The sequence below is a fragment of the Engystomops pustulosus genome, chromosome 8 (genome assembly GCF_040894005.1).
Source record: "Engystomops pustulosus chromosome 8, aEngPut4.maternal, whole genome shotgun sequence".
NCBI classification, from domain to species: Eukaryota; Metazoa; Chordata; class Amphibia; order Anura; family Leptodactylidae; genus Engystomops; species Engystomops pustulosus.
Window position 1 is genome coordinate 126,551,821 of NC_092418.1, and position 21,390 is coordinate 126,573,210.

The window sequence follows — 21,390 nt, forward strand, 5'->3', positions numbered from 1 at the left end:
TACAGATATAGGTCAGTGATCACACTGGTAACAGGAACCAACACAGGACTGACAGGTAACGGGAATACAGATATAGGTCAGTGATCACACTGGTAACAGGAACCAACACAGGACTGACAGGTAACGGGAATACAGGTATAGGTCAGTGATCACACTGGTAACAGGAACCAACACAGGACTGACAGGTAACGGGAATACAGGTATAGGTCAGTGATCACACTGGTAACAGAGACCAACACAGGACTGACAGGTAACGGGAATACAGATATAGGTCAGTGATCACACTGGTAACAGGAACCAACACAGGACTGACAGGTAACGGGAATACAGGTATAGGTCAGTGATCACACTGGTAACAGACACCAACACAGGACTGACAGGTAACGGGAATACAGGTATAGGTCAGTGATCACACTGGTAACAGGAACCAACACAGGACTGACAGGTAACGGGAATACAGGTATAGGTCAGTGATCACACTGGTAACAGACACCAACACAGGACTGACAGGTAACGGGAATACAGATATAGGTCAGTGATCACACTGGTAACAGACACCAACACAGGACTGACAGGTAACGGGAATACAGGTATAGGTCAGTGATCACACTGGTAACAGGAACCAACACAGGACTGACAGGTAACGGGAATACAGGTATAGGTCAGTGATCACACTGGTAACAGGAACCAATACAGGACTGACAGGTAACGGGAATACAGGTATAGGTCAGTGATCACACTGGTAACAGGAACCAACACAGGACTGACAGGTAACGGGAATACAGATATAGGTCAGTGATCACACTGGTAACAGGAACCAACACAGGACTGACAGGTAACGGGAATACAGGTATAGGTCAGTGATCACACTGGTAACAGAGACCAACACAGGACTGACAGGTAACGGGAATACAGATATAGGTCAGTGATCACACTGGTAACAGGAACCAACACAGGACTGACAGGTAACGGGAATACAGGTATAGGTCAGTGATCACACTGGTAACAGGAACCAACACAGGACTGACAGGTAACGGGAATACAGGTATAGGTCAGTGATCACACTGGTAACAGGAACCAACACAGGACTGACAGGTAACGGGAATACAGGTATAGGTCAGTGATCACACTGGTAACAGGAACCAACACAGGACTGACAGGTAACGGGAATACAGGTATAGGTCAGTGATCACACTGGTAACAGGAACCAACACAGGACTGACAGGTAACGGGAATACAGGTATAGGTCAGTGATCACACTGGTAACAGGAACCAACACAGGACTGACAGGTAACGGGAATACAGGTATAGGTCAGTGATCACACTGGTAACAGGAACCAACACAGGACTGACAGGTAACGGGAATACAGGTATAGGTCAGTGATCACACTGGTAACAGGAACCAACACAGGACTGACAGGTAACGGGAATACAGGTATAGGTCAGTGATCACACTGGTAACAGGAACCAACACAGGACTGACAGGTAACGGGAATACAGATATAGGTCAGTGATCACACTGGTAACAGGAACCAACACAGGACTGACAGGTAACGGGAATACAGGTATAGGTCAGTGATCACACTGGTAACAGAGACCAACACAGGACTGACAGGTAACGGGAATACAGATATAGGTCAGTGATCACACTGGTAACAGGAACCAACACAGGACTGACAGGTAACGGGAATACAGGTATAGGTCAGTGATCACACTGGTAACAGGAACCAACACAGGACTGACAGGTAACGGGAATACAGGTATAGGTCAGTGATCACACTGGTAACAGGAACCAACACAGGACTGACAGGTAACGGGAATACAGGTATAGGTCAGTGATCACACTGGTAACAGGAACCAACACAGGACTGACAGGTAACGGGAATACAGGTATAGGTCAGTGATCACACTGGTAACAGGAACCAACACAGGACTGACAGGTAACGGGAATACAGGTATAGGTCAGTGATCACACTGGTAACAGGAACCAACACAGGACTGACAGGTAACGGGAATACAGGTATAGGTCAGTGATCACACTGGTAACAGGAACCAACACAGGACTGACAGGTAACGGGAATACAGGTATAGGTCAGTGATCACACTGGTAACAGGAACCAACACAGGACTGACAGGTAACGGGAATACAGGTATAGGTCAGTGATCACACTGGTAACAGGAACCAACACAGGACTGACAGGTAACGGGAATACAGATATAGGTCAGTGATCACACTGGTAACAGGAACCAACACAGGACTGACAGGTAACGGGAATACAGGTATAGGTCAGTGATCACACTGGTAACAGGAACCAACACAGGACTGACAGGTAACGGGAATACAGGTATAGGTCAGTGATCACACTGGTAACAGGAACCAACACAGGACTGACAGGTAACGGGAATACAGATATAGGTCAGTGATCACACTGGTAACAGGAACCAACACAGGACTGACAGGTAACGGGAATACAGGTATAGGTCAGTGATCACACTGGTAACAGGAACCAACACAGGACTGACAGGTAACGGGAATACAGGTATAGGTCAGTGATCACACTGGTAACAGGCACCAACACAGGACTGACAGGTAACGGGAATACAGGTATAGGTCAGTGATCACACTGGTAACAGACACCAACACAGGACTGACAGGTAACGGGAATACAGGTATAGGTCAGTGATCACACTGGTAACAGACACCAACACAGGACTGACAGGTAACGGGAATACAGGTATAGGTCAGTGATCACACTGGTAACAGGAACCAACACAGGACTGACAGGTAACGGGAATACAGGTATAGGTCAGTGATCACACTGGTAACAGGAACCAACACAGGACTGACAGGTAACGGGAATACAGATATAGGTCAGTGATCACACTGGTAACAGGAACCAACACAGGACTGACAGGTAACGGGAATACAGGTATAGGTCAGTGATCACACTGGTAACAGGAACCAACACAGGACTGACAGGTAACGGGAATACAGGTATAGGTCAGTGATCACACTGGTAACAGGCACCAACACAGGACTGACAGGTAACGGGAATACAGGTATAGGTCAGTGATCACACTGGTAACAGACACCAACACAGGACTGACAGGTAACGGGAATACAGGTATAGGTCAGTGATCACACTGGTAACAGAGACCAACACAGGACTGACAGGTAACGGGAATACAGGTATAGGTCAGTGATCACACTGGTAACAGGAACCAACACAGGACTGACAGGTAACGGGAATACAGGTATAGGTCAGTGATCACACTGGTAACAGGAACCAACACAGGACTGACAGGTAACGGGAATACAGGTATAGGTCAGTGATCACACTGGTAACAGGAACCAACACAGGACTGACAGGTAACGGGAATACAGGTATAGGTCAGTGATCACACTGGTAACAGGAACCAACACAGGACTGACAGGTAACGGGAATACAGGTATAGGTCAGTGATCACACTGGTAACAGGAACCAACACAGGACTGACAGGTAACGGGAATACAGGTATAGGTCAGTGATCACACTGGTAACAGGAACCAACACAGGACTGACAGGTAACGGGAATACAGGTATAGGTCAGTGATCACACTGGTAACAGGAACCAACACAGGACTGACAGGTAACGGGAATACAGATATAGGTCAGTGATCACACTGGTAACAGGAACCAACACAGGACTGACAGGTAACGGGAATACAGGTATAGGTCAGTGATCACACTGGTAACAGGAACCAACACAGGACTGACAGGTAACGGGAATACAGGTATAGGTCAGTGATCACACTGGTAACAGGAACCAACACAGGACTGACAGGTAACGGGAATACAGATATAGGTCAGTGATCACACTGGTAACAGGAACCAACACAGGACTGACAGGTAACGGGAATACAGGTATAGGTCAGTGATCACACTGGTAACAGGAACCAACACAGGACTGACAGGTAACGGGAATACAGGTATAGGTCAGTGATCACACTGGTAACAGGCACCAACACAGGACTGACAGGTAACGGGAATACAGGTATAGGTCAGTGATCACACTGGTAACAGACACCAACACAGGACTGACAGGTAACGGGAATACAGGTATAGGTCAGTGATCACACTGGTAACAGACACCAACACAGGACTGACAGGTAACGGGAATACAGGTATAGGTCAGTGATCACACTGGTAACAGGAACCAACACAGGACTGACAGGTAACGGGAATACAGGTATAGGTCAGTGATCACACTGGTAACAGGAACCAACACAGGACTGACAGGTAACGGGAATACAGGTATAGGTCAGTGATCACACTGGTAACAGGAACCAACACAGGACTGACAGGTAACGGGAATACAGGTATAGGTCAGTGATCACACTGGTAACAGGCACCAACACAGGACTGACAGGTAACGGGAATACAGGTATAGGTCAGTGATCACACTGGTAACAGACACCAACACAGGACTGACAGGTAACGGGAATACAGGTATAGGTCAGTGATCACACTGGTAACAGGAACCAACACAGGACTGACAGGTAACGGGAATACAGGTATAGGTCAGTGATCACACTGGTAACAGGAACCAACACAGGACTGACAGGTAACGGGAATACAGGTATAGGTCAGTGATCACACTGGTAACAGGAACCAACACAGGACTGACAGGTAACGGGAATACAGATATAGGTCAGTGATCACACTGGTAACAGGAACCAACACAGGACTGACAGGTAACGGGAATACAGGTATAGGTCAGTGATCACACTGGTAACAGGAACCAACACAGGACTGACAGGTAACGGGAATACAGGTATAGGTCAGTGATCACACTGGTAACAGGCACCAACACAGGACTGACAGGTAACGGGAATACAGGTATAGGTCAGTGATCACACTGGTAACAGACACCAACACAGGACTGACAGGTAACGGGAATACAGGTATAGGTCAGTGATCACACTGGTAACAGGAACCAACACAGGACTGACAGGTAACGGGAATACAGGTATAGGTCAGTGATCACACTGGTAACAGGAACCAACACAGGACTGACAGGTAACGGGAATACAGGTATAGGTCAGTGATCACACTGGTAACAGGAACCAACACAGGACTGACAGGTAACGGGAATACAGGTATAGGTCAGTGATCACACTGGTAACAGGAACCAACACAGGACTGACAGGTAACGGGAATACAGGTATAGGTCAGTGATCACACTGGTAACAGACACCAACACAGGACTGACAGGTAACGGGAATACAGGTATAGGTCAGTGATCACACTGGTAACAGGCACCAACACAGGACTGACAGGTAACGGGAATACAGGTATAGGTCAGTGATCACACTGGTAACAGGAACCAACACAGGACTGACAGGTAACGGGAATACAGATATAGGTCAGTGATCACACTGGTAACAGACACCAACACAGGACTGACAGGTAACGGGAATACAGGTATAGGTCAGTGATCACACTGGTAACAGAGACCAACACAGGACTGACAGGTAACGGGAATACAGGTATAGGTCAGTGATCACACTGGTAACAGGAACCAACACAGGACTGACAGGTAACGGGAATACAGGTATAGGTCAGTGATCACACTGGTAACAGGAACCAACACAGGACTGACAGGTAACGGGAATACAGGTATAGGTCAGTGATCACACTGGTAACAGGAACCAACACAGGACTGACAGGTAACGGGAATACAGATATAGGTCAGTGATCACACTGGTAACAGGAACCAACACAGGACTGACAGGTAACGGGAATACAGATATAGGTCAGTGATCACACTGGTAACAGGAACCAACACAGGACTGACAGGTAACGGGAATACAGGTATAGGTCAGTGATCACACTGGTAACAGGAACCAACACAGGACTGACAGGTAACGGGAATACAGATATAGGTCAGTGATCACACTGGTAACAGGAACCAACACAGGACTGACAGGTAACGGGAATACAGGTATAGGTCAGTGATCACACTGGTAACAGGAACCAACACAGGACTGACAGGTAACGGGAATACAGGTATAGGTCAGTGATCACACTGGTAACAGGAACCAACACAGGACTGACAGGTAACGGGAATACAGGTATAGGTCAGTGATCACACTGGTAACAGGAACCAACACAGGACTGACAGGTAACGGGAATACAGGTATAGGTCAGTGATCACACTGGTAACAGGAACCAACACAGGACTGACAGGTAACGGGAATACAGGTATAGGTCAGTGATCACACTGGTAACAGGAACCAACACAGGACTGACAGGTAACGGGAATACAGGTATAGGTCAGTGATCACACTGGTAACAGGAACCAACACAGGACTGACAGGTAACGGGAATACAGGTATAGGTCAGTGATCACACTGGTAACAGGAACCAACACAGGACTGACAGGTAACGGGAATACAGGTATAGGTCAGTGATCACACTGGTAACAGGAACCAACACAGGACTGACAGGTAACGGGAATACAGGTATAGGTCAGTGATCACACTGGTAACAGAGACCAACACAGGACTGACAGGTAACGGGAATACAGGTATAGGTCAGTGATCACACTGGTAACAGGAACCAACACAGGACTGACAGGTAACGGGAATACAGGTATAGGTCAGTGATCACACTGGTAACAGGAACCAACACAGGACTGACAGGTAACGGGAATACAGGTATAGGTCAGTGATCACACTGGTAACAGGAACCAACACAGGACTGACAGGTAACGGGAATACAGGTATAGGTCAGTGTTCACACTGGTAACAGGAACCAACACAGGACTGACAGGTAACGGGAATACAGGTATAGGTCAGTGATCACACTGGTAACAGGAACCAACACAGGACTGACAGGTAACGGGAATACAGGTATAGGTCAGTGATCACACTGGTAACAGGAACCAACACAGGACTGACAGGTAACGGGAATACAGGTATAGGTCAGTGATCACACTGGTAACAGGAACCAACACAGGACTGACAGGTAACGGGAATACAGGTATAGGTCAGTGATCACACTGGTAACAGGAACCAACACAGGACTGACAGGTAACGGGAATACAGATATAGGTCAGTGATCACACTGGTAACAGGAACCAACACAGGACTGACAGGTAACGGGAATACAGGTATAGGTCAGTGATCACACTGGTAACAGGAACCAACACAGGACTGACAGGTAACGGGAATACAGGTATAGGTCAGTGATCACACTGGTAACAGGAACCAACACAGGACTGACAGGTAACGGGAATACAGATATAGGTCAGTGATCACACTGGTAACAGGAACCAACACAGGACTGACAGGTAACGGGAATACAGGTATAGGTCAGTGATCACACTGGTAACAGGAACCAACACAGGACTGACAGGTAACGGGAATACAGGTATAGGTCAGTGATCACACTGGTAACAGGCACCAACACAGGACTGACAGGTAACGGGAATACAGGTATAGGTCAGTGATCACACTGGTAACAGACACCAACACAGGACTGACAGGTAACGGGAATACAGGTATAGGTCAGTGATCACACTGGTAACAGACACCAACACAGGACTGACAGGTAACGGGAATACAGGTATAGGTCAGTGATCACACTGGTAACAGGAACCAACACAGGACTGACAGGTAACGGGAATACAGGTATAGGTCAGTGATCACACTGGTAACAGGAACCAACACAGGACTGACAGGTAACGGGAATACAGATATAGGTCAGTGATCACACTGGTAACAGGAACCAACACAGGACTGACAGGTAACGGGAATACAGGTATAGGTCAGTGATCACACTGGTAACAGGAACCAACACAGGACTGACAGGTAACGGGAATACAGGTATAGGTCAGTGATCACACTGGTAACAGGCACCAACACAGGACTGACAGGTAACGGGAATACAGGTATAGGTCAGTGATCACACTGGTAACAGACACCAACACAGGACTGACAGGTAACGGGAATACAGGTATAGGTCAGTGATCACACTGGTAACAGGAACCAACACAGGACTGACAGGTAACGGGAATACAGGTATAGGTCAGTGATCACACTGGTAACAGGAACCAACACAGGACTGACAGGTAACGGGAATACAGGTATAGGTCAGTGATCACACTGGTAACAGGAACCAACACAGGACTGACAGGTAACGGGAATACAGGTATAGGTCAGTGATCACACTGGTAACAGAGACCAACACAGGACTGACAGGTAACGGGAATACAGGTATAGGTCAGTGATCACACTGGTAACAGACACCAACACAGGACTGACAGGTAACGGGAATACAGGTATAGGTCAGTGATCACACTGGTAACAGGAACCAACACAGGACTGACAGGTAACGGGAATACAGGTATAGGTCAGTGATCACACTGGTAACAGGAACCAACACAGGACTGACAGGTAACGGGAATACAGATATAGGTCAGTGATCACACTGGTAACAGGAACCAACACAGGACTGACAGGTAACGGGAATACAGATATAGGTCAGTGATCACACTGGTAACAGGAACCAACACAGGACTGACAGGTAACGGGAATACAGGTATAGGTCAGTGATCACACTGGTAACAGGAACCAACACAGGACTGACAGGTAACGGGAATACAGGTATAGGTCAGTGATCACACTGGTAACAGGAACCAACACAGGACTGACAGGTAACGGGAATACAGGTATAGGTCAGTGATCACACTGGTAACAGGAACCAACACAGGACTGACAGGTAACGGGAATACAGGTATAGGTCAGTGATCACACTGGTAACAGGAACCAACACAGGACTGACAGGTAACGGGAATACAGGTATAGGTCAGTGATCACACTGGTAACAGGAACCAACACAGGACTGACAGGTAACGGGAATACAGGTATAGGTCAGTGATCACACTGGTAACAGGAACCAACACAGGACTGACAGGTAACGGGAATACAGGTATAGGTCAGTGATCACACTGGTAACAGGAACCAACACAGGACTGACAGGTAACGGGAATACAGGTATAGGTCAGTGTTCACACTGGTAACAGGAACCAACACAGGACTGACAGGTAACGGGAATACAGGTATAGGTCAGTGATCACACTGGTAACAGGAACCAACACAGGACTGACAGGTAACGGGAATACAGGTATAGGTCAGTGATCACACTGGTAACAGGAACCAACACAGGACTGACAGGTAACGGGAATACAGGTATAGGTCAGTGATCACACTGGTAACAGGAACCAACACAGGACTGACAGGTAACGGGAATACAGGTATAGGTCAGTGATCACACTGGTAACAGGAACCAACACAGGACTGACAGGTAACGGGAATACAGGTATAGGTCAGTGTTCACACTGGTAACAGGAACCAACACAGGACTGACAGGTAACGGGAATACAGGTATAGGTCAGTGATCACACTGGTAACAGGAACCAACACAGGACTGACAGGTAACGGGAATACAGGTATAGGTCAGTGATCACACTGGTAACAGGAACCAACACAGGACTGACAGGTAACGGGAATACAGGTATAGGTCAGTGATCACACTGGTAACAGGAACCAACACAGGACTGACAGGTAACGGGAATACAGGTATAGGTCAGTGTTCACACTGGTAACAGGAACCAACACAGGACTGACAGGTAACGGGAATACAGGTATAGGTCAGTGATCACACTGGTAACAGAGACCAACACAGGACTGACAGGTAACGGGAATACAGGTATAGGTCAGTGATCACACTGGTAACAGGAACCAACACAGGACTGACAGGTAACGGGAATACAGATATAGGTCAGTGATCACACTGGTAACAGGAACCAACACAGGACTGACAGGTAACGGGAATACAGGTATAGGTCAGTGATCACACTGGTAACAGGAACCAATACAGGACTGACAGGTAACGGGAATACAGGTATAGGTCAGTGATCACACTGGTAACAGACACCAACACAGGACTGACAGGTAACGGGAATACAGGTATAGGTCAGTGATCACACTGGTAACAGGAACCAACACAGGACTGACAGGTAACGGGAATACAGGTATAGGTCAGTGATCACACTGGTAACAGGAACCAACACAGGACTGACAGGTAACGGGAATACAGGTATAGGTCAGTGATCACACTGGTAACAGGAACCAACACAGGACTGACAGGTAACGGGAATACAGGTATAGGTCAGTGATCACACTGGTAACAGAGACCAACACAGGACTGACAGGTAACGGGAATACAGATATAGGTCAGTGATCACACTGGTAACAGGAACCAACACAGGACTGACAGGTAACGGGAATACAGGTATAGGTCAGTGATCACACTGGTAACAGGAACCAACACAGGACTGACAGGTAACGGGAATACAGATATAGGTCAGTGATCACACTGGTAACAGGAACCAATACAGGACTGACAGGTAACGGGAATACAGGTATAGGTCAGTGATCACACTGGTAACAGGAACCAACACAGGACTGACAGGTAACGGGAATACAGGTATAGGTCAGTGATCACACTGGTAACAGACACCAACACAGGACTGACAGGTAACGGGAATACAGGTATAGGTCAGTGATCACACTGGTAACAGGAACCAACACAGGACTGACAGGTAACGGGAATACAGGTATAGGTCAGTGATCACACTGGTAACAGGAACCAACACAGGACTGACAGGTAACGGGAATACAGGTATAGGTCAGTGTTCACACTGGTAACAGGAACCAACACAGGACTGACAGGTAACGGGAATACAGGTATAGGTCAGTGATCACACTGGTAACAGGAACCAACACAGGACTGACAGGTAACGGGAATACAGGTATAGGTCAGTGTTCACACTGGTAACAGGAACCAACACAGGACTGACAGGTAACGGGAATACAGGTATAGGTCAGTGATCACACTGGTAACAGGAACCAACACAGGACTGACAGGTAACGGGAATACAGGTATAGGTCAGTGATCACACTGGTAACAGGAACCAACACAGGACTGACAGGTAACGGGAATACAGGTATAGGTCAGTGATCACACTGGTAACAGAGACCAACACAGGACTGACAGGTAACGGGAATACAGGTATAGGTCAGTGATCACACTGGTAACAGGAACCAACACAGGACTGACAGGTAACGGGAATACAGGTATAGGTCAGTGATCACACTGGTAACAGGAACCAACACAGGACTGACAGGTAACGGGAATACAGGTATAGGTCAGTGATCACACTGGTAACAGGAACCAACACAGGACTGACAGGTAACGGGAATACAGGTATAGGTCAGTGATCACACTGGTAACAGGAACCAACACAGGACTGACAGGTAACGGGAATACAGATATAGGTCAGTGATCACACTGGTAACAGGAACCAACACAGGACTGACAGGTAACGGGAATACAGATATAGGTCAGTGATCACACTGGTAACAGGAACCAACACAGGACTGACAGGTAACGGGAATACAGGTATAGGTCAGTGATCACACTGGTAACAGGAACCAACACAGGACTGACAGGTAACGGGAATACAGGTATAGGTCAGTGATCACACTGGTAACAGGAACCAACACAGGACTGACAGGTAACGGGAATACAGGTATAGGTCAGTGATCACACTGGTAACAGACACCAACACAGGACTGACAGGTAACGGGAATACAGGTATAGGTCAGTGATCACACTGGTAACAGGCACCAACACAGGACTGACAGGTAACGGGAATACAGGTATAGGTCAGTGATCACACTGGTAACAGACACCAACACAGGACTGACAGGTAACGGGAATACAGGTATAGGTCAGTGATCACACTGGTAACAGACACCAACACAGGACTGACAGGTAACGGGAATACAGGTATAGGTCAGTGATCACACTGGTAACAGGCACCAACACAGGACTGACAGGTAACGGGAATACAGGTATAGGTCAGTGATCACACTGGTAACAGGAACCAACACAGGACTGACAGGTAACGGGAATACAGGTATAGGTCAGTGATCACACTGGTAACAGGAACCAACACAGGACTGACAGGTAACGGGAATACAGGTATAGGTCAGTGATCACACTGGTAACAGACACCAACACAGGACTGACAGGTAACGGGAATACAGGTATAGGTCAGTGATCACACTGGTAACAGGAACCAACACAGGACTGACAGGTAACGGGAATACAGGTATAGGTCAGTGATCACACTGGTAACAGGAACCAACACAGGACTGACAGGTAACGGGAATACAGGTATAGGTCAGTGATCACACTGGTAACAGACACCAACACAGGACTGACAGGTAACGGGAATACAGGTATAGGTCAGTGTTCACACTGGTAACAGAATACAAACACAGGACTGACAGGTAACGGGAATACAGGTATAGGTCAGTGATCACACTGGTAACAGGAACCAACACAGGACTGACAGGTAACGGGAATACAGGTATAGGTCAGTGATCACACTGGTAACAGGAACCAACACAGGACTGACAGGTAACGGGAATACAGGTATAGGTCAGTGATCACACTGGTAACAGGAACCAACACAGGACTGACAGGTAACGGGAATACAGGTATAGGTCAGTGATCACACTGGTAACAGAGACCAACACAGGACTGACAGGTAACGGGAATACAGGTATAGGTCAGTGATCACACTGGTAACAGGAACCAACACAGGACTGACAGGTAACGGGAATACAGGTATAGGTCAGTGATCACACTGGTAACAGGAACCAATACAGGACTGACAGGTAACGGGAATACAGGTATAGGTCAGTGATCACACTGGTAACAGACACCAACACAGGACTGACAGGTAACGGGAATACAGATATAGGTCAGTGATCACACTGGTAACAGGAACCAACACAGGACTGACAGGTAACGGGAATACAGGTATAGGTCAGTGATCACACTGGTAACAGGAACCAACACAGGACTGACAGGTAACGGGAATACAGGTATAGGTCAGTGATCACACTGGTAACAGGAACCAACACAGGACTGACAGGTAACGGGAATACAGGTATAGGTCAGTGATCACACTGGTAACAGGAACCAACACAGGACTGACAGGTAACGGGAATACAGGTATAGGTCAGTGATCACACTGGTAACAGACACCAACACAGGACTGACAGGTAACGGGAATACAGGTATAGGTCAGTGATCACACTGGTAACAGGAACCAACACAGGACTGACAGGTAACGGGAATACAGGTATAGGTCAGTGATCACACTGGTAACAGAATACAAACACAGGACTGAGACGGGGACAAAACAACAGATATAGACAGGTCTACAGGCAGATAATCACAGGTCAGATACAGGTACAGGCGGGATATACACAGGTCAGATACAGGTACAGGCGGGGTATACACAGGTCAGATACAGGCAGGATATACACAGGTCAGATACAGGTACAGGCGGGGTATACACAGGTCAGATACAGGTACAGGCGGGGTATGCACAGGTCAGATACAGGTACAGGCAGGATATACACCGGTCAGATACAGGTACAGGCGGGATATACACAGGTCAGATACAGGTACAGGCGGGGTATGCACAGGTCAGATACAGGTACAGGCAGGATATACACAGGTCAGATACAGGTACAGGCGGGGTATACACAGGTCAGATACAGGTACAGGCAGGATATACACAGGTCAGATACAGGTACAGGCGGGGTATACACAGGTCAGATACAGGTACAGGCAGGATATACACAGGTCAGATACAGGTACAGGCAGGATATACACAGGTCAGATACAGGTACAGGCGGGGTATACACAGGTCAGATACAGGCAGGATATACACAGGTCAGATACAGGTACAGGCGGGGTATACACAGGTCAGATACAGGCAGGATATACACAGGTCAGATACAGGTACAGGCGGGATATACACAGGTCAGATACAGGTACAGGCGGGGTATACACAGGTCAGATACAGGTACAGGCGGGGTATGCACAGGTCAGATACAGGTACAGGCGGGGTATGCACAGGTCAGATACAGGTACAGGCGGGGTATGCACAGGTCAGATACAGGTACAGGCGGGGTATGCACAGGTCAGATACAGGTACAGGCGGGGTATGCACAGGTCAGGTACAGGTACAGGCGGGGTATGCACAGGTCAGGTACAGGTACAGGCGGGGTATGCACAGGTCAGATACAGGTACAGGCGGGGTATGCACAGGTCAGGTACAGGTACAGGCGGGGTATGCACAGGTCAGGTACAGGTACAGGCGGGGTATGCACAGGTCAGATACAGGCAGGATATACACAGGTCAGATACAGGTACAGGCGGGGTATGCACAGGTCAGGTACAGGTACAGGCGGGGTATGCACAGGTCAGGTTCAGATACAGGCGGGATATACACAGGTCAGATACAGGCAGGATATACACAGGTCAGATACAGGTACAGGCAGGGTATACACAGGTCAGATACAGGTACAGGCGGGATATACACAGGTCAGATACAGGTACAGGCAGGGTATACACAGGTCAGATACAGGTACAGGCGGGATATACACAGGTCAGATACAGGTACAGGCGGGATATACACAGGTCAGATACAGGTACAGGCGGGGTATACACAGGTCAGATACAGGTACAGGCGGGGTATACACAGGTCAGGTCCAGATACAGGTACAGGCGGGGTATGCACAGGTCAGATACAGGTACAGGCGGGATATACACAGGTCAGATACAGGTACAGGCGGGGTATACACAGGTCAGATACAGGTACAGGCAGGATATACACAGGTCAGATACAGGTACAGGCGGGATATACACAGGTCAGATACAGGTACAGGCGGGGTATACACAGGTCAGATACAGGTACAGGCGGGGTATACACAGGTCAGATACAGGCAGGATATACACAGGTCAGATACAGGTACAGGCGGGGTATACACAGGTCAGATACAGGTACAGGCGGGGTATACACAGGTCAGATACAGGCAGGATATACACAGGTCAGATACAGGTACAGGCGGGGTATGCACAGGTCAGATACAGGTACAGGCGGGGTATGCACAGGTCAGATACAGGTACAGGCGGGGTATGCACAGGTCAGATACAGGTACAGGCGGGGTATACACAGGTCAGATACAGGTACAGGCGGGGTATACACAGGTCAGATACAGGTACAGGCGGGGTATGCACAGGTCAGATACAGGTACAGGCGGGGTATGCACAGGTCAGATACAGGTACAGGCGGGGTATGCACAGGTCAGATACAGGTACAGGCGGGGTATGCACAGGTCAGATACAGGTACAGGCGGGGTATGCACAGGTCAGGTACAGGTACAGGCGGGGTATGCACAGGTCAGGTACAGGTACAGGCGGGGTATGCACAGGTCAGATACAGGCAGGATATACACAGGTCAGATACAGGTACAGGCGGGGTATGCACAGGTCAGGTACAGGTACAGGCGGGGTATGCACAGGTCAGGTTCAGATACAGGCGGGATATACACAGGTCAGATACAGGCAGGATATACACAGGTCAGATACAGGTACAGGCAGGGTATACACAGGTCAGATACAGGTACAGGCGGGATATACACAGGTCAGATACAGGTACAGGCAGGGTATACACAGGTCAGATACAGGTACAGGCGGGATATACACAGGTCAGATACAGGTACAGGCGGGATATACACAGGTCAGATACAGGTACAGGCGGGGTATACACAGGTCAGATACAGGTACAGGCGGGGTATACACAGGTCAGGTCCAGATACAGGTACAGGCGGGGTATGCACAGGTCAGGTCCAGATACAGGTACAGGCGGGGTATGCACAGGTCAGATACAGATACAGGTACAGGCGGGGTATACACAGGTCAGGTCCAGATACAGGTACAGGCGGGGTATACACAGGTCAGGTCCAGATACAGGTACAGGCGGGGTATGCACAGGTCAGATACAGATACAGGCAGGATATACACAGGTCAGATACAGGCGGGGTATGCACAGGTCAGATACAGGTACAGGCGGGGTATGCACAGGTCAGATACAGGCAGGATATACACAGGTCAGATACAGGCAGGATATACACAGGTCAGATACAGGTAAAGGCGGGGTATGCACAGGTCAGATACAGGTACAGGCGGGGTATGCACAGGTCAGATACAGGTACAGGCGGGGTATACACAGGTCAGATACAGGTACAGGCAGGATATACACAGGTCAGATACAGGTACAGGCGGGGTATGCACAGGTCAGATACAGGTACAGGCAGGATATACACAGGTCAGATACAGGCAGGATATACACAGGTCAGATACAGGCAGGATATACACAGGTCAGATACAGGTACAGGCGGGGTATACACAGGTCAGATACAGGTACAGGCGGGGTATACACAGGTCAGATACAGGTACAGGCGGGGTATACACAGGTCAGATACAGGTACAGGCGGGGTATGCACAGGTCAGATACAGGTACAGGCGGGGTATACACAGGTCAGATACAGGCAGGATATACACAGGTCAGATACAGGTACAGGCGGGGTATGCACAGGTCAGATACAGGTACAGGCGGGGTATGCACAGGTCAGATACAGGTACAGGCGGGGTATGCACAGGTCAGATACAGGTACAGGCAGGGTATGCACAGGTCAGATACAGGTACAGGCAGGGTATGCACAGGTCAGATACAGGTACAGGCAGGGTATGCACAGGTCAGATACAGGTACAGGCAGGATATACACAGGTCAGATACAGGTACAGGCAGGGTATGCACAGGTCAGATACAGGTACAGGCAGGATATATACAGGTCAGATACAGGTACAGGCAGGGTATGCACAGGTCAGATACAGGTACAGGCAGGATATACACAGGTCAGATACAGGTACAGGCAGGATATATACAGGTCAGATACAGGTACAGGCAGGGTATGCACAGGTCAGATACAGGTACAGGCAGGATATACACAGGTCAGATACAGGTACAGGCAGGGTATGCACAGGTCAGATACAGGTACAGGCAGGATATGCACAGGTCAGATACAGGTACAGGCAGGATATACACAGGTCAGATACAGGTACAGGCGGGGTATGCACAGGTCAGATACAGGTACAGGCGGGGTATGCACAGGTCAGATACAGGTACAGGCGGGGTATGCACAGGTCAGATACAGGTACAGGCGGGGTATGCACAGGTCAGATACAGGTACAGGCAGGGTATACACAGGTCAGATACAGGTACAGGCAGGGTATGCACAGGTCAGATACAGGTACAGGCAGGGTATGCACAGGTCAGATACAGGTACAGGCAGGATATACACAGGTCAGATACAGGTACAGGCAGGGTATGCACAGGTCAGATACAGGTACAGGCAGGATATATACAGGTCAGATACAGGTACAGGCAGGGTATGCACAGGTCAGATACAGGTACAGGCAGGATATACACAGGTCAGATACAGGTACAGGCGGGGTATGCACAGGTCAGATACAGGTACAGGCGGGGTATACACAGGTCAGATACAGGCAGGATATACACAGGTCAGATACAGGTACAGGCGGGGTATGCACAGGTCAGATACAGGTACAGGCGGGGTATACACAGGTCAGATACAGGCGGGGTATACACAGGTCAGATACAGGTACAGGCAGGATATACACAGGTCAGATACAGGTACAGGCGGGATATACACAGGTCAGATACAGGTACAGGCAGGATATACACAGGTCAGATACAGGTACAGGCGGGGTATGCACAGGTCAGATACAGGCAGGATATACACAGGTCAGATACAGGCGGGATATACACAGGTCAGATACAGGTACAGGCGGGGTATGCACAGGTCAGATACAGGTACAGGCGGGGTATGCACAGGTCAGATACAGGTACAGGCGGGGTATGCACAGGTCAGATACAGGTACAGGCAGGGTATGCACAGGTCAGATACAGGCAGGGTATGCACAGGTCAGATACAGGCAGGGTATGCACAGGTCAGATACAGGTACAGGCAGGGTATGCACAGGTCAGATACAGGTACAGGCAGGGTATGCACAGGTCAGATACAGGTACAGGCAGGATATACACAGGTCAGATACAGGTACAGGCAGGGTATGCACAGGTCAGATACAGGTACAGGCAGGATATATACAGGTCAGATACAGGTACAGGCAGGGTATGCACAGGTCAGATACAGGTACAGGCAGGATATACACAGGTCAGATACAGGTACAGGCAGGATATATACAGGTCAGATACAGGTACAGGCAGGGTATGCACAGGTCAGATACAGGTACAGGCAGGATATACACAGGTCAGATACAGGTACAGGCAGGGTATGCACAGGTCAGATACAGGTACAGGCAGGATATGCACAGGTCAGATACAGGTACAGGCAGGATATACACAGGTCAGATACAGGTACAGGCGGGGTATGCACAGGTCAGATACAGGTACAGGCGGGGTATGCACAGGTCAGATACAGGTACAGGCGGGGTATGCACAGGTCAGATACAGGTACAGGCAGGGTATGCACAGGTCAGATACAGGTACAGGCAGGATATACACAGGTCAGATACAGGTACAGGCAGGGTATGCACAGGTCAGATACAGGTACAGGCAGGATATATACAGGTCAGATACAGGTACAGGCAGGGTATGCACAGGTCAGATACAGGTACAGGCAGGATATACACAGGTCAGATACAGGTACAGGCAGGATATATACAGGTCAGATACAGGTACAGGCAGGGTATGCACAGGTCAGATACAGGTACAGGCGGGGTATGCACAGGTCAGATACAGGTACAGGCGGGGTATGCACAGGTCAGATACAGGTACAGGCAGGGTATGCACAGGTCAGATACAGGTACAGGCAGGGTATACACAGGTCAGATACAGGTACAGGCGGGGTATGCACAGGTCAGATACAGGTACAGGCGGGATATACACAGGTCAGATACAGGTACAGGCAGGATATACACAGGTCAGATACAGGTACTGGCGGGATATACACAGGTCAGATACAGGTACAGGCGGGATATACACAGGTCAGATACAGGTACAGGCAGGATATACACAGGTCAGATACAGGTACAGGCGGGATATACACAGGTCAGATACAGGTACAGGCGGGGTATGCACAGGTCAGATACAGGTACAGGCGGGGTATGCACAGGTCAGATACAGGTACAGGCGGGGTATGCACAGGTCAGATACAGGTACAGGCGGGGTATGCACAGGTCAGATACAGGCAGGATATACACAGGTCAGATACAGGTACAGGCGGGGTATGCACAGGTCAGATACAGGTACAGGCGGGGTATACACAGGTCAGATACAGGTACAGGCAGGATATACACAGGTCAGATACAGGTACAGGCGGGGTATGCACAGGTCAGATACAGGTACAGGCGGGGTATGCACAGGTCAGATACAGGTACAGGCAGGATATACACAGGTCAGATACAGGTACAGGCAGGGTATATACAGGTCAGATACAGGTACAGGCGGGGTATGCACAGGTCAGATACAGGTACAGGCGGGGTATGCACAGGTCAGATACAGGTACAGGCGGGGTATGCACAGGTCAGATACAGGTACAGGCGGGGTATGCACAGGTCAGATACAGGTACAGGCGGGGTATGCACAGGTCAGGTTCAGATCAAGCGGGTTGTATACAGGTCAGATCCAGATCCAGGCCAGATTTACACAGGTCAGGTCCAGATACAGGCAGACAAGTGGAGACAAACAAACCAGGTAAAAACCAAGATGGCTGCATCAGGCTAGTAACCCTTGCTGGGCAGGACAGAAATGCAAGGAGTCGGGTGCGGCCAATCCAAACACAAGCAGTAAGCCACAGTTCACACACAAATACACGTCATCTATTCTGCCAACTGCAGATTTATTATAGAAATATGTAGCTGCCTATGTTTCCTCTGCCTTTCTTTCTAATAATAATAATAATAATTCTTTATTTATATAGCGCCTACAGATCACGCAGCGCTGCACAAAGCATGACAAAGTGCTCCTGTGTATAAATCAGCTTTCCCTCATGTATTCCACTGAGACATAAGGAGAAGCTGATAAAGTGTCTAATGACTTAAAGGGCACCACGATTCTACTTATAAAGGTAGAACGGGTGGTAGTTGGATGAATGGGACGTGAGGAGAGACCTTTTTTGGGCTAATCCTCACGTCCCGGCTATCCTTTAGTAAACTTTAATGCTGGTATATGCAAATTTTAAGCGGCTACTTCACGCCCCAGGAGCCTCGTTCCTCCGCCTCCGCCTACCATGTAATCTTCGGCCCTCGTCCGAATACCCTGGTTCTGCACATGCACAGAACGCAGGCCTACGGGTGCGCGGCCGAAGCTCGGTAGCTACCATTTATAGGTAGATCCCCTTTAACTCTTTACAGACAGACCCTGCACAGGCTCACCTCCTCGCAGACTTCAATTATCTTCAGCTTTAGCCTCCTCCCCTTATGTATCTGCTGTTTATGGGGCGTGGAGAAGACTTTTAGATACACTGCTCACTGCAGGAAAAGAAAGGAGCAGAAAAACTGAACAGAAAAGCTTTTTTCCTCAATGTTAATGACAAGGTTTATTATTATCACCTCTTTTATCAGTTAAAGTAATTGTGTTATTTATTTTAACAGTAAACCAAGTGGCACTTCCTCTTCCAGCCTTGGAGAAATGGTAACGGGAACATTTCGGGCAACGCCACCATCTGCTGGTGAGGATTCCTTTGGTTTTATGTCCGGCAGACACAACGCTGTATGAGGCTTTATACTCAACCGCTTCATTTATACATGATCATCAATCCCATAATGATCAAATATTGTATTAATCAGCAATTTCATATCAATGAAAACATAAGTGTTCAGACCATAATTCCCCATTTACATAATACAAATCCACTAAAAGGGAACAATTTACCGATTTTGAGTTTATTTTATGACTAAAGTTTTTTCCTTCTTTTTTCTGTTCATGAACATGGGGTCTGTCCTGAGCTCCAGTAACACCATTTACATATAAGATTCCAGAGAAACCGTAGTCTGAAATCTAGATCTCATTTGAGAACCATGGAGAGACTGTGACATCATCTATTGTCAGTAGTGATGTAATGATGGGTCAGTGTTATCTATATAGAGGTCATTGTACAGGGAGGGGGAGGAGATAAGCTGTGACATCATCTATTGTCAGTAGTGATGTAATGATGGGTCAGTGTTATCTATATAGAGGTCATTGTACAGGAGGGGAAGGAGATAAGCTGTGATATCATCTATTGTCAGTAGTGATGTAATGATGGGTCAGTGTTATCTATATAGAGGTCATTGTACAGGGAGGAGGAGGGGATAAGCTGTGACATCA

At 48.5% G+C, this 21,390-nt stretch overlaps 1 protein-coding gene across 2 annotated transcripts in view; it reads left to right on the plus strand.

Moving 5' to 3' along the window:
• CACNB4 (calcium voltage-gated channel auxiliary subunit beta 4) overlaps window positions 1-21,390 on the plus strand; it is a 194,208-nt gene that overhangs the window by 77,855 nt on the left and 94,963 nt on the right. For both annotated transcript variants that reach the window (XM_072122516.1, XM_072122517.1), the window contains one exon: window positions 20,676-20,752. In XM_072122516.1, coding sequence (XP_071978617.1) covers window positions 20,676-20,752 — 77 coding nt within the window. The remainder of the gene's footprint in view (window positions 1-20,675; window positions 20,753-21,390) is intronic.